The sequence below is a fragment of the Lissotriton vulgaris genome, chromosome 12 (genome assembly GCF_964263255.1).
Source record: "Lissotriton vulgaris chromosome 12, aLisVul1.2, whole genome shotgun sequence".
NCBI lineage: Eukaryota > Metazoa > Chordata > Amphibia > Caudata > Salamandridae > Lissotriton > Lissotriton vulgaris.
In genome coordinates this window covers 247370186-247384928 of record NC_141700.1, presented here as the reverse complement: position 1 = coordinate 247384928, position 14743 = coordinate 247370186, and the positions used below count along the sequence as shown (strand labels likewise).

The following is a 14743-nucleotide window of genomic DNA, read 5'->3' as shown; positions in this document are numbered from 1 at the left end:
GTGGCAGTTGCTTTCGTACGTGGTATGATGCCTACTGTGGTTTCCATACTGTAGTCAGTATTGTCTGACTGATTACTCTGCTTTATTTTATATCTGCGTTATACTTTTACTCTTGTTATTACAGAAGCGGTTACTTATTTTACTCCTATATTAGTATATATATCTTGGGGATATCCTAAGGTATTTGTATTTATCTCTAGTTTATTTTCCTTGGGATCAAGACTGGTTCTATGCCAATAGTTTATATTGTAGTCTGACTCTTTTTAAAAAAGCATTTGTTATTCTTACCCAACTGCGATGGACCTTTCTGTGTGTTTACTGAGCAGGTCTGGCTTGGCTAGAACTCTATATGGCAGAGAGGTATTGCTAAATGGCATGATCCACTGATCTGTGTTTCACAAGTATCGAACATGCAGTTCATAATCTAGATATGCAAACAAATAGCTTTATATTTAAAGGGTAATTTGGCAAAGTTATCTTACTGTTATGGGTAACGTTATCCCCATGCTTTCAATGTCTTTAGGACTTTTCTTACTGTGGTCCTTTCCGCAGTGCTTGTGCTGTGAGCATGCATAGACTTGGATCTCTTTAAGGGTGTGACTAGTCTTCTATTCATATTGTTAGTTGGCTTCTACCATGGTTTGTCATGCTAACATGGCTTATTTTATTCCCATGCTTTTGAATGTTTTATGACTTTACTAATCTGTGGTTTCTTCCTCATGTTTTTAATTTGCAGAGTAGGCAATTCCTCACCTACATTCTTATGCATGTCTGGTCTTTTTCTCTGGTTCTAGACCGGTTGTATACTAGTTAGAGATTTTAATGGTCTCTGTCCGCAGACCCTCTTCTGGGGGTATGCTTTGGTATCTGATTCTAAAGTAAGGAATCTGCAGCTAGATGTCTCTATCAAATGAACAAGTTACTTACCTTCAGAAATGTGTTATCTGTTAGAGACCGATCTAGCCACAGATTTCTTAACGACCCTCCCATCTTCTCGCTCCGCAAACTGCGTCCTCTCTTGTCTCAATGATTTCCTTATGGAAATTCCCATCCTGAATTAAGAATTCTGTGATTATTTGACACAATGGTGTCTTTTATTTTAGCACACTTTTTCAATAGGCAGTTTCTATATGTGGCTCCGTGTTTTGAGCACTGAAAATAGTCAAAGAAGACACAGACATCAGCAAGGGGGTAATTTAGACTCTGTTGATGTCACATCCGTGGATGACGTCGATACGGAGTCATCCAAAGCAATGTTCCGACCAGGCCCGGACTGGCCGTTGCGGGCACCGGGCAATCCCCCGGTCGGCCGCATGGGTGGGGGCCGGTTTTGGCCCACAGGGGGCCGTTTTTGTTACAGGGCCGTTTTTTGCAGCATCGCTGCAAAAACGGCCCTGTAACAAAATCGGCCGAAAAACGGCCCTGGCAGTGAGTGCGGTCGCACCCCCAACCCCCCCCCTGGGGGGAGGGGGGCCGGCCGAGCACTTTGCCAGGGCCGGTTTCGGTTCCCAGTCCGGCCCTGGTTCCGACGCCAGGCATGCTATGGAAAAAGTTTCCGGATCCAGTCTCTCGCCTGGGGGAAGATTCTTAAGTAAGGAAACTACAGCCAGATCCTGTCTCTACCAGATAATGTGTTACCGAAGGTAAATAGCTTGTTCATTGGAAGCACATTTTCTTATCTCAAAGATAATAGAATGTGTGTGTGTCTGTGTGTGTCAGTGTGTCTGTCTGTGCATCTGTTTCAGTCAAGCAGTTCTCCAAATGTGATAACGTGTGCTTAAGCAGAGAATGAACAAAACCTCATGTGCAATGTCCCATTGCAGTCACACAACAGGAGGGTGGAAGGGAGCACACTTCAGAACCAGCTGCAAAGAATGCACTATCCAGTGACTCAAGAAAAAGAAAGAAATCGCTCCCAAAAGTGAAAGCAGTGGAAGGATAGAAGTACTTGGGCCCAGCTCTAGGGTAGGATTACGTACAAGAAGGGGGAAGTTTCCATCACAGAGCCGAACAGCAGGAAGGAAGCAAATGAGAGTGGCTTTGAAGCCCACCAATTGTACATAGCAGGAGGGGCTCCAAGCACACTAACAGTAAACAAAATGTCTTGAATGGACTGTGCATGCACTGTCTACAGCGAGACCTAAAATGGAGCATGACTGGTAATCCCAGAGACGTTACACATTGATTCAGTGCTCATTCATGATAGAGGCCCATGTTTTACAGGATTTCAGTGCCTCTCCACCATGCAAGCCCAGGATTTTTTTCTGGTGAGAGCAAATAAATTGCCTCCTCTTGAACTGTAGTCTGATGCATACATCATGCAGATATGATCGATCTCCCATACTATAAGCAATTCAGTTAGTGTGCTGTGGATTTCTACTGCTGGGAATGTGGCTTTGTAGTGTGCTGATGTCCTGGGGTCCCGGGTGGCGCTGTGGGGTTTAGTAGGGGGCTACTATGAGAATTGTAGTCCAGGCATGGTTGTTGGAGAAGATACTCACAGCTTTATGCTGGGAGCTGATAGTTTGATTATGGGCCGCAACAGTAGTTTGGTCCTGGAGTGGTTGAGTTTTAGCAGATGGAGTTTATAGAGGGTGATTGTGGGTGAATTTCAGATATCGTGTGTGTCTTACCAATTGTACATACCGTACCTACAAGCTTTGCTTCAAGACTGCAGCCATTAAAAAGTCTCTTATAAAATAACAGTTAGTGCTGTATGAAATCCCATTATAGGATTATTGGAGCTCGATTCCGACTAAGGGAGGAGAAGGCTCCTCATTAACATGCAGTTCATAATCTAGATATGCAAACAAATAGCTTTATATTTAAAGGGTAATTTGGCAAAGTTATCTTACTGTTATGGGTAACGTTATCCCCATGCTTTCAATGTCTTTAGGACTTTTCTTACTGTGGTCCTTTCCGCAGTGCTTGTGCTGTGAGCATGCATAGACTTGGATCTCTTTAAGGGTGTGACTAGTCTTCTATTCATATTGTTAGTTGGCTTCTACCATGGTTTGTCATGCTAACATGGCTTATTTTATTCCCATGCTTTTGAATGTTTTATGACTTTACTAATCTGTGGTTTCTTCCTCATGTTTTTAATTTGCAGAGTAGGCAATTCCTCACCTACATTCTTATGCATGTCTGGTCTTTTTCTCTGGTTCTAGACCGGTTGTATACTAGTTAGAGATTTTAATGGTCTCTGTCCGCAGACCCTCTTCTGGGGGTATGCTTTGGTATCTGATTCTAAAGTAAGGAATCTGCAGCTAGATGTCTCTATCAAATGAACAAGTTACTTACCTTCAGAAATGTGTTATCTGTTAGAGACCGGATCTAGCCACAGATTTCTTAACGGCCCTCCCATCTTCTCGCTCCGCAAACTGCGTCCTCTCTTGTCTCAATGATTTCCTTATGGAAATTCCCATCCTGAATTAAGAATTCATGCATGCATGCACTGTCTACAGCGAGACCTAAAATGGAGCATGACTGGTAATCCCAGAGACGTTACACATTGATTCAGTGCTCATTCATGATAGAGGCCCATGTTTTACAGGATTTCAGTGCCTCTCCACCATGCAAGCCCAGGATTTTTTTCTGGTGAGAGCAAATAAATTGCCTCCTCTTGAACTGTAGTCTGATGCATACATCATGCAGATATGATCGATCTCCCATACTATAAGCAATTCAGTTAGTGTGCTGTGGATTTCTACTGCTGGGAATGTGGCTTTGTAGTGTGCTGATGTCCTGGGGTCCCGGGTGGCGCTGTGGGGTTTAGTAGGGGGCTACTATGAGAATTGTAGTCCAGGCATGGTTGTTGGAGAAGATACTCACAGCTTTATGCTGGGAGCTGATAGTTTGATTATGGGCCGCAACAGTAGTTTGGTCCTGGAGTGGTTGAGTTTTAGCAGATGGAGTTTATAGAGGGTGATTGTGGGTGAATTTCAGATATCGTGTGTGTCTTACCAATTGTACATACCGTACCTACAAGCTTTGCTTCAAGACTGCAGCCATTAAAAAGTCTCTTATAAAATAACAGTTAGTGCTGTATGAAATCCCATTATAGGATTATTGGAGCTCGATTCCGACTAAGGGAGGAGAAGGCTCCTCATTAACACCCACATTTGGCTGATGTGTCCACTGGAGAGGATGGACTATCATTGAACTCATGTCCATGTAGATATAGCTCCACGTGCCACTAACTCGCACAGACCCACACACAATGCCTCATCATTGCATATCGCATCTCTGAAGATACCCTCTCACTCTATCCTTTTTGAATACCACGTCTTTCTCTATCGCCATTCCCTTTATCTCTTCTGACTTCCCTTTTTATTTTGCTCCTCCCTACACTACTTTCGGGTTTGTTTGATTTTCATCATCTATTCTTCCCCAGCTCACTTCATGCCCATTCCTTCTCACATTCACCCTTTACTTAGCCTTAAGTGAGCAACAGTACAGCCCCATGTTCTGCATTTATTCACTCATTAACACTGCTGTGAGCAGTGAATATGAATACCGAGAACCAGGCTGCTGTGCAAATGCCAAATCTTTCTCCGAACTTGCACGGAGACGTAGTGTTCGTGATTTAGCTGCCCACAGGTGAGGCGCAAAGTGGGTGCAGGAAGGGGGGTAGAGTGGGGCAAACGAGGCAATCGGAGAGTTGGGCTTCATGTCGCAATGAACAAGGATGCTACATCTCTTGATCAGCCTTCAAGTCTCCGGCACAGGATTGAGTGCGGCTGCAAACTATCCTGAGCCAAACTCTTTGCTCTGGTTGTGCCCACCCGTTCCCAAGGCAGACTGGCATTAAGAGATAAAGTGCCATCACTTACCATGGCAGGCTCTCCAGTCGCTGAAAGGCTGTCCTGTGTTCTGATTCAAAAAGTGACGCTGCCAACCAAGCAATGGCTAACTTAGGCTGACCTAATGCACCACTTTGTGTACCTACCACCTTCACCTCAGCCCAGATGGGCTGGTCCACAGTGAGCTGGCACTCCAGCTGAGCACCGGCAGGCTGAAAGAAGCAAACCAAAAGCTCATGTGCATCCATTTTATTACACAAGGATAGCAAAGAGCTAAAATGGCCCGCCAGGCCTAGAGTGGGCACGCATTGATTTCAGTTGCTTTAGAAGATAGCTTGTACTAAAGTGTTCACATTCCCTGTCAAAAATACCCATAACAAGATAATGGATGACATTTAACTTGATACATTTTTATTCTTACTTGTTCTCTTTGGATTGATTGCAGTGCCTGGTGATTTGGGTAACCAGTTGGAGGCAAAATTGGACAAACCGTCCGTGGTGCACTACCTCTGCTCCAAGAAGACTGATACCTACTTCACTCTTTGGCTGAACCTGGAGCTGCTTTTACCCGTCTTTATTGACTGCTGGATTGACAACATCAGGTAGGATGGCTGGCTTGAACTTAAATTGTCTTTAATCACAATTTTTTTGATAATCTCACTTGCTATCTTGCTATCTTAGTTAGTTTGAAACTCTTGTACATAGACCATGGTGCCGATCTTACAACGTATAGCATTAGCAATTTTCAGAAGTGGATATCTGTGTTCGAACTACAAAAAAATCCAATTCTTCGAGGGTGTGTAATGGGTAAAGCGCCTTCTATCCTATCTTACCCAGAAAAACTTTGTTGTCTACTTGTCCCGCCTTTAATTGTTGCCCCACATTAGTTCTGTTATACATATGTGTTTTTGCTTATTATCATTAGTACATGCCCCTTTATTCAAGCACTAGGTGCAGATATGCAGCCCCCCTGTTTTTTTATTTAGTTGCAAAATAATTACAGTATATAAAAGAAGCATACATTCATACTTAAAATCGAAGGCATTTGCCTATTTTAGATTTGCGCTTGACTTTAGTATTACCCACAAACTTTTCCCAAGCGTTTTTATTTTAGGAGGGACTGTAACGGATTAAGAGTATTTATAAATCTGGATCTTATTCTACTGGGCCCAATTTATTGACTAGCCTTAGGATTGCAATTTATTGAATCGAAGGGCATTTATTGGATGTTTTGGGCCTGGACTTGTTCAGACTTTGAAAGATTATAGTAGGGCTCAGAATCGCGACTGACTAGGAGGTTTGTTGTCCATTAATGTTGGGACATAGTAATGCTGTTTTGATTTCTATGGTGGAAAATGTGTATGGGAGTTGAGGAGAAGTCGCAACAACTTCCTGATTGCTTCAAATGGGGAACGCTAGAGGTCCACTTCCCACTTTTTGCCATGATCTACAAAAGTAGTCCTGGACTTTCCCTGGAAGACATTCAGTGCCAAATAAGATTCCTTATTGGCCGTATCTGGTGGCTCAGTGAACTAATACATTCACTGTAGGGGGCCTGTGTTCAACCTCATGGTTACAGGTTCAGATCCCAGCGGGTCACTTAACCTTTAATCCTTCTGAGGTCGATAAAATGAGTACCATTGTATTTGGTAATAATAAACATCTGTTATTCAGCCCCAAGATACCTACTGGGTGAATGTGCCCTTTACAAATAGACATGTTAACCTGAAGGAGTTAGGTCCTTAAGCGGGACGGGGGTAGGCTGGACCCTTGTAAATACCAAAACACAACAACATTGCCCACACCCTCATTATTAGTTATGACTCCATTATTTCTATTGGGACCAAACGATACTTCATTGCATCTGGTCAGGTACTTTTATTTATACCAATCATTTTCTGTTTTTTAGTAAAATTTCACATCTTTTTTAGGCAGAAAAGTGATACATATTTACAAACACTTAAATTACTTTTTACACATATATATACATATTATACAACACAAACAAATACAAAAAATTATATATTCACAGTTCAAAACAATCACATCCAAATAACAATAGACATTTCAATTATCGTTTTCTCTACCAGAGCTCTAATTCAAGATTATGCAAGACTACATCAAATGCCAGGAACATATAGGTGTGTGCCTATTTTCATTATACACTTAATGTACTGATTTGTTTCACACCAACAGGAAACACATCAGTACATTAAGTATATAATGAAAATAGGCACACACCTATATGTTCCTGGCATTTGACGTAAACTTGCATAATCTTGAATTAGAGCTTTGGTAGAAAAAACGATAATTGAAATGTCTATTGTTATTTGGATGTGATTGTTTTGAACTGTGAATATATAATTTTTTGTATTTGTTTGTGTTGTATAATATGTATATATATGTGTAAAAAGTGATTTAAGTGTTTGTAAATATGTATCACTTTTCTGCCTAAAAAAGATACGAAATTTTGCTAAAAAACAGAAAATGATTGGTATAAATAAAAGTACCTGACCATATGCAATGAAGTATCGTTTGGTCCCAATAGAAAGAATAGAGTCATAACTAATAAGGAGGGTGTGGGCATTGTTAGAAATAGACATGGCAAGTCTAATATAGTTGCCAAAGCTAACACCTGAAATTCATAAATAGTGTAGTTTCTCCAGTAGAGTGTTTTTCTTTTTAGTTCCAGGATACATTTACGTTTGATTTTTGCTTCCTGTGTGTTTGAAAAATATGCATAATAAACCTTATTGAACAGCTATCCCCGCTGTTTCAGGCAGATGTGCACTAGTTTGTTCTTGTCGTTTAAATATCTACGACTATCTACAGACATTTGTGCCACATTATTTGTTAAAATAAGTGTGTCCTTGTAGGCGAGGCAGTGTAAACAACCACATCTCTTGTCTTTGCCACCCTGTTGACAGATTCCATCTTGCTTTGGTTCGCGTCAGTCGCTCTATTTCCGGCCTATAATCATTGTCTGTATTTGGTGAGTGTTTCCTGTGCTTTGGTTTCTTACCAGAGTTGAGGGTACCATCAAATTTTATTATTGTGTTTTTTTTTTTTTTAGGTTCCGCCTGGCGTTCACTGCGCAGCAGTGTTGCACAGGCAAAATCTTTTGATCTCCAGAATGGGGCTTTAACCCGCCTCTCTCTTCCATTGGCTAGCTCCATAAATGGAGGCTAGCCATTGGAAGAGATGGTTGTCAATTACTCTTTCCCCCCGTCACGACTTCGATTCATGGGCGTTTCTCGGTCTTTTTTTAAGTCCCGCCCCTTTTTTTGTCATGGCATTCTGTGGGCGTTTTTTTTTTAGTTGCCGGGATTGATTTCAGCGCTTTACTTTGCTTCTAGCACCTGGAAGCGCTTTGTCTGCTGTCCTAGCGCTTGGGAGCGCTTCACGTTCCTTGGCCGATGCCCACCCGTCATTTGTCACCCCGTGTTGTGGCCGAGCGGCGCGGGTACCACCCCGCTCATTACCGCCTTCATTGGCCACTTATTTGCCCCGTTTTATGATTCAATTCCCGAGGGAGCCTACCCCTTGAAAATCACCGCCGCGACCCCGAGCTCTCCCTGACCCCAGAGAAATGTAGCCGCCGGCATCTCCACCCGGCCGTGCTGGGATTGGCCCAGCAGGCCGAGCCTCGCGCCGCGTCATTGGGGGAGGAGCCGGAAGCAGGAAGTGGCGCGAGCTTTCGCAGGGGCTCCCATGTCGAGGGGAGAGCCCCGCGGTGATGACCCGGGTGCATCTGAAACGGCGGCCAAGGCCGCCAACAGCAGTGCGGGGCTCCCGGAGTCCAGGAAAGCCCCGCGCTGAGGGAAGCCACGTGAGTAATGTGCTGCCGGGGGCTGGCACTAACTCCTATCTGGATAAGATAGATAAGGCATTACTCAACTCGTTTCACCCAGCAGTGCACGGGGCAGGGAGGCCGGCCGCATGGCTCACGCTGACTTGGGCTGGACTTCGCCTGGTGGCGGCCGCGCCCCGCAGCTCTCCTAACCCGATACCGGGCGCTGCGCGACCCAGGGTGGGGAGAGCTGCGCGCCATGGAGCTCCGCTGGATCCTGCTGCTGCACTATTTGGCCCCTGCCGCTGCTGCCACATGTAACAATCTAGGCCCTTGCTGTCCTCTGGCATCTCTTCAGGTCAAAATAATCTCTATACTACTTTTTCTCTGGATTGCGTACATTATACGTTTCCTTTTTTTATGGCATTACCCCCGTGCCTCATTCTTCCAAATCTTTCTCTCCATGATACGCTCTATATAGCTCCGCTTAACCGAAGACCCTTGCCCCTCAAATACGTTTTTTCTTTGCTTCATGCCTCTTTTTTTCCGTGCTTATACCCTAATACGTTTACCCCTACTTCTTCCCGCTTACCCCCACAACCTGTCCTGCTGCTTAAACCCACCTCCTCTAGATCTACTGTTCCAACCTATCCCTAAAGCATTTGCCCATGCCAGTACCCCGTACCTGTGCTACAGCTTATGCCCTACTGCCTCTACTCCTGCCTGTACCCTTTTACCTCAAGTGCTGCCTCATACCGTAGTACCTTTGCCCACCCCCTACTCTACTACCAGTACCCTTCCAATGCACTACCACCTGCCCCACTACTTATACCCTATTACCTGTGCCCCTCTGCCCACTAGTGCATGTTCCCTTGCTTCTTCCTTTCTACCTCTCTGTGCCTTTGACCTAGTACCTCTGCACCTACATTTAACCCTAGAACCTCTGCTTATATCCTCATACCTCTACTGTCTAGACCATCTATGCCTATACCCCACCATTACCAAGGACCATCTCTACCCACTCCAATATCATGGTGCCCCCCCACCTAGTCCCTCTCCATTCCCAAGCTCCTCTACACCTGCCTGTACATCTACTACCATGGAAACCAAGCATCTCTAGCGCTGCCTACTTTCTACTGTCTTCCCCACCCCCCACCCCTCACGCACCACCCTTCATTTCCTTATCGCTTTTCTTCTATTTCCTTGTTTGACCTGTTCACCTTTTTCTGGTAATCAGTGCTTATAAACAATCCTTGCTCAAGGACAAGGTTTTCCTCATTTTGAAGTTTTCCGAACTGATAGAGAACTGTCAGCTACTGCAGTTCTGTAATCAGTAGTGGCATGTGACCCGTATGTTGGATGCCCCCAAGGCCCCCTGTGACCGAATTCTGCTTTTGAAGTTTGGTCGTAAGTTCTATTCATGGTTCGGCGACTTGCAAGCTGAATGCTTCCATGTTGGATTCTTAGCTGCATATATGACTGCTAGACAGCCGAGGCGGCCATTTCTTCTTCTTCAGCACCATGCAAGGCAAGAGATCTATTTTTATCAGTGAATGAATGAGTAGGAACAGGGCCTACCGATACGAAACCACTTAATATTTGCACACAACTTGGGTCAGTAAAAGCATAAGCTTTTAAGGGCTATTTTTGTGGGTTTTCACAAATTTCAGATCTTTTCATATCCCCATTTTCTAGGAAATTAACTTTTCCATAAATATATCTTTATCTATTTTTTATTTTTGTTTATTCTGTTTCATATCGAATAAACCATGTTGACTTTGGCCAGCCATGAAGTATGATGCATATATATTAGGTTTTAGCTATGTAGACCTATCGGAAAGCAGGAGCGCAGGAATTTGAGGGTCACTTTTGGTTTGCATGAAGGAAAGAGCACAGGATATCTAGGTTGATTTAAAGTAGAAGACACGTGTATATAATATCAAATACTTTGAGTGTGCTGTGTGTGTGGAACTGTGTGTGTGGAACTGTGTGTGTGTGGCTGTGTGTGTGTGTGGTTGTGTGTGCATGTGTGGCTTTGTGTGTGTGGCTGGCTCTGTGTGTGTGGCTCTCTGTGGGTGTGTGTGTGTGTCTCTGTGTGTGGGTGCAAATGGTCTCGCATTTGCGAGAGATTAAGCTATTGGCATTGTAAATGACAATGACATTTATTTTTCTGTTTTCAAAACCAACACATAAATAAAAAATGTGTCATTTACAATGCCAATAGCTCTAACTTTTGCAAAGGCGAGACCGATGCATTGTAAATGCTTGTTTCTTATTCTTGCCGGTTGTATTGCCCCCGGCAATCTTGTAGAGCTTCAATCAGGGTATTTTCTAACTAGCTGGTCAAACCCTTCTGTCTGTAATTTTCCCTGCCACGAGTCTGCGAGATGGGATTTAATCAAACTGTAGTGATGTAGAGTAGTGTTTGGGAATGGGGTGTTGAGGGAGATAGGTTGTTCCTTAGTTGGTCTTTTAGAACTTGGATTTGGGAGAGATTTTAGGGCCCGTTTCTGTGATGCGTAGCCAGATTTCTGGATCTGCGTACAGATGAGAAGTTATAAGCTACATGTTCTGTCAGGTAGCACAATGCTTTAACAAAAGATCAAAAGATGTTGAACTTTCAACATCTGTATCAAAAGGTCGACGTATGATCACTTTATCCAACACAAGAAGGGATGTTCATCATCCCCTGTCATCAAATGAAAAGAACATGTACAGCACCTTATTGAAAAACACAACAAAAAACATGTTTTGATTTGGTATATTCAACGTTGTATATGAAATACTGTATCAAGCAAATCTTATTTATGTTTTTCTTATAAGCTGCCCAAAGCACATTCAAAACATACACTAAATCAAGCAACATGACTTAATGAAATTATGGTGCATTGTGAAAAAAAAAATATTTACAATATAGACTTAACCATAATTAACAGCATAGCACATATTCAAACATAACAATAACAATGGAGAAACATAAATGCCTGTTTCTCATATATTCATTGCTCAAACTATCCTTTAACATCGTTTTCTAAACTTTTTTTGGCTAGTTGGAGGACATGGAGCAATAAGAATTGCCGTCAGACCCCTGACCCCCTTCCCCTGACCTCAAAGTAGTATTATTTAATAGGTCGCAGAGGCTTGTACTGACTAAGGACCCCAGGTAGTTTATCACTAGTTGTATGTTCATTTTACAATGACACAGAGTTTGTTCTCTTGTGTTTTTCTTCTTTTTTCTTTTTTTCTTTATATGGCTTTTACTTTCTCCTATGCAATTGCTGAATACTCAATTATGTGGCAGAATTATGCTTCCTTAAAATATGCACATCTAAGGTGGACAATGTTGATAGTTGGCTCGATTACTCCCTATTGCAATTTGCATATAATACCATAGTGAGTGAATATCTTATTGTTGCACTGAATCCTGAAGGGATGGTCATTCTGGAGACAAATTGTTGAGGACGGGCGACTGCGCAGACAATGATGGTTTTATCCCAATACACATAAATAATGTAACGGGCTAAGTACTAGATGAGTACAATATGTTGTATGATAATCTTCCTATGGTTATGTGATTGTGTTGAGTATAATCTTGTTCATTATATAAATGCCAATAAAAAAGATATTTAAGCAATGCCATAGACGCTTTAACCCTATGTATATGTGCTTACTGACTAAGCATCACAGTGGGTCTTCCTCTGGACTAAAGAGAGGAAAGGATAGCCTGTAAGGGAAAAATACCTTGAATTAGTGTTGTGTGCATACAATGGTTAAAATTAAAGGAAGATGGAGGACGCCATGTGGTGACTCTCCTTCAAAATGTGTGATTTACTAGAACAAAACAAATCCTCTAAGCCACGATGGGGTCCTTCCACAGGATCCACACGTATCCAACATCAATAGTTACAAAGTATTCACAGGGACCCCAACCTGACTATTTGCCTGAAGGAGATCCGGTCTCTTCTCAGTACCTTGGCCAACTCTTAATCATGCAGATCTTCAGTTCCGGGAGGCTTATCGTGGCTGAGTTGGAGTCTATCAGAAACCCCAGGAAGTTCATGGTTTGTGACTGAGTCAACTCTAATTTATGTGAGTTTATGACGAATCCCAGACCCTGTAGGAGTGCAGTAGTCATGTAAGTTTGACAACAGTTGGTTCTCTGTGCATGAGTGGTGTTGAGGAGCTAAGAGGTAAATGATGCTCCCCTTCTATCTTTAAGGTGCAAGCGATACTTATTGTATCCACACATTCCCACAAAATGTTTACTTTTTTCGATTTGCTATCTTTAGTTTTTAGGTCTCAGCGTGAGAAAGACTGCACACATGCGCAGTCGAGCTGGCGAGACTTAATGACATAGAGGGATTTTCAGTAGCGAGGTTAAGCCCCCCCACTCTTTTCCATTGGCTGGCGTCCTAAACTGTGGCCAGCCATTGGAGAAGAGGTCCTAGTGACGTTCTTCTTTCTCTTTTAGCCCCGTCCTTTTCAGACTGGGCTCCTTGACTTACGTTTGTGGTAAAAGCTTTCTCATCTTCTTTATGGGACCTTCTGTTTCGCCCCATAAAGAAGATAGAAAGCTTTTACCACAAACGTAAGTCAGGCCAAGCCACTCTCAAAGGGAGGGCAGAAAGAGAGGAAACTGTTATGGCGAGCGCTTGTTGCAGTCTGGTACAGGGCACGCCTGAGTTGTATACACATTTTCCTAGTCTCATCTTGAACCAGCATCCATCCATCATCCGTCTTAGTGACACTATTAAAGCTCTCACCTTGTTTGTTGTTATAAACTGGAGCCCAGGACAGTGAATAAGCCTCGTAGCTGCCCATGGTTCTCCGCGCCCTTCTGTTTATAGTTTGGTGGCTTGCACTCACTGGTCACCGCCATCTGCAGCTCGCGTCTTCCAGTGGGGCTCGAGTGCGCGGCGCTTATCCCAGAGCTCTTTTAATGAACCCACCTTCCGAGGTACCTGCTTGCCTGCTGTCACCGTGACGCATCTGGCGCTCATTGTGCTAGGTTCCTGCAGTCGCTGCGGGTTTCTGCAGGAAGCCGAATGACTGACAGGCTGTGACTTTGCGCGACATATCCACACATCACTGCATAGCGAGCGATTCTTTTAGCCATCATAACACATCAGGTACATAGTAGGTGTAACCGGGCACGCCAAGTCCAAACCCCCACTCATCGGGAAAAATGCATTGTGGTGTTTTCTACAAGCTTTGTGGTTGTCTTCCATCCTTACACTATGTGTAAACAATATATCACACAGCGCAGTGGAACTTCATTGTGTCTGTCCACAAACCAGAACCATAGCGTGGGCCGGACACATACAAAATCGTCCCTCCTAATAAAAACAAATGATTGTCCTAAATGTATCAAAACCTTAAATCAGTTTTGTTTGGCATAAACTCGTATACCCCAGTTCCGTGCTATTTTTGGCACATTCGATATTTTTAGGATTCAGTACACGGTAATCCAGGTGAATCCAAGGAAATATGTGATGCTGCTTTAGTGTGTAGCAATTGTGCTATACCGTGAGTTACATTTGCAGTGTGCATTGGTGGTCTATACCAAATGTAAACACCGATGACAGTCCATAAGCTGGCCTCCCTCTGTGCTATGGTGAGTGCAGGCACTTGGAGAGGAAGCAAGAGGGGCTCGGAGTGGGGGGCACGCGTGGAGATCAGCCCTAAGCTGTTCGCCGCAGCCGGGAGAGCGAGCCAGCGAGCACTGCCGGTCTGCCCTCTGGTCAGGGGAGGGGTGTTACGCCCTTCCGGCCAGCGAGATTTATTTACTAACATTACAGGGGCACAGATTTGCGGCTCTCTAGATGAACCCTGGGGACCTGGGGTTCGTCACCTGCCTGCTTGCTGTCTGTTTCCGGGCACTAAAGGAAGCACACAGATGCACCATCTGAAGGGGTAGGACTGTGGTTATTTACAAACCTGTCTAGAAGAGTTTAATGTGCATTTACAGACATTATAGGGGTGAAACACGCGACTCAAGGGTGTGTTTTATTCAAAGGTCTGTTTGAGAGACCCAACAGGCTGGCTCTGGGCATTACAGACCTTTCCGCTACACTCCGCTCAAATACAACCACAAGCTTTTCCCTGTAAACGCAGATGCGATTGGGCAGTGTTACCCATTATTGGAGAGGCC

The 14743-nt window shown here is 43.7% G+C and overlaps 1 protein-coding gene across 1 annotated transcript in view; it reads left to right on the top strand.

Moving 5' to 3' along the window:
* PLA2G15 (phospholipase A2 group XV) overlaps window positions 1-14743 on the top strand; it is a 146525-nt gene that overhangs the window by 73488 nt on the left and 58294 nt on the right. Inside the window, exon 2 of the mRNA XM_086947755.1 lies at window positions 5248-5404. Within this exon, the coding sequence (XP_086803881.1) occupies window positions 5248-5404 (157 nt within the window). The remainder of the gene's footprint in view (window positions 1-5247; window positions 5405-14743) is intronic.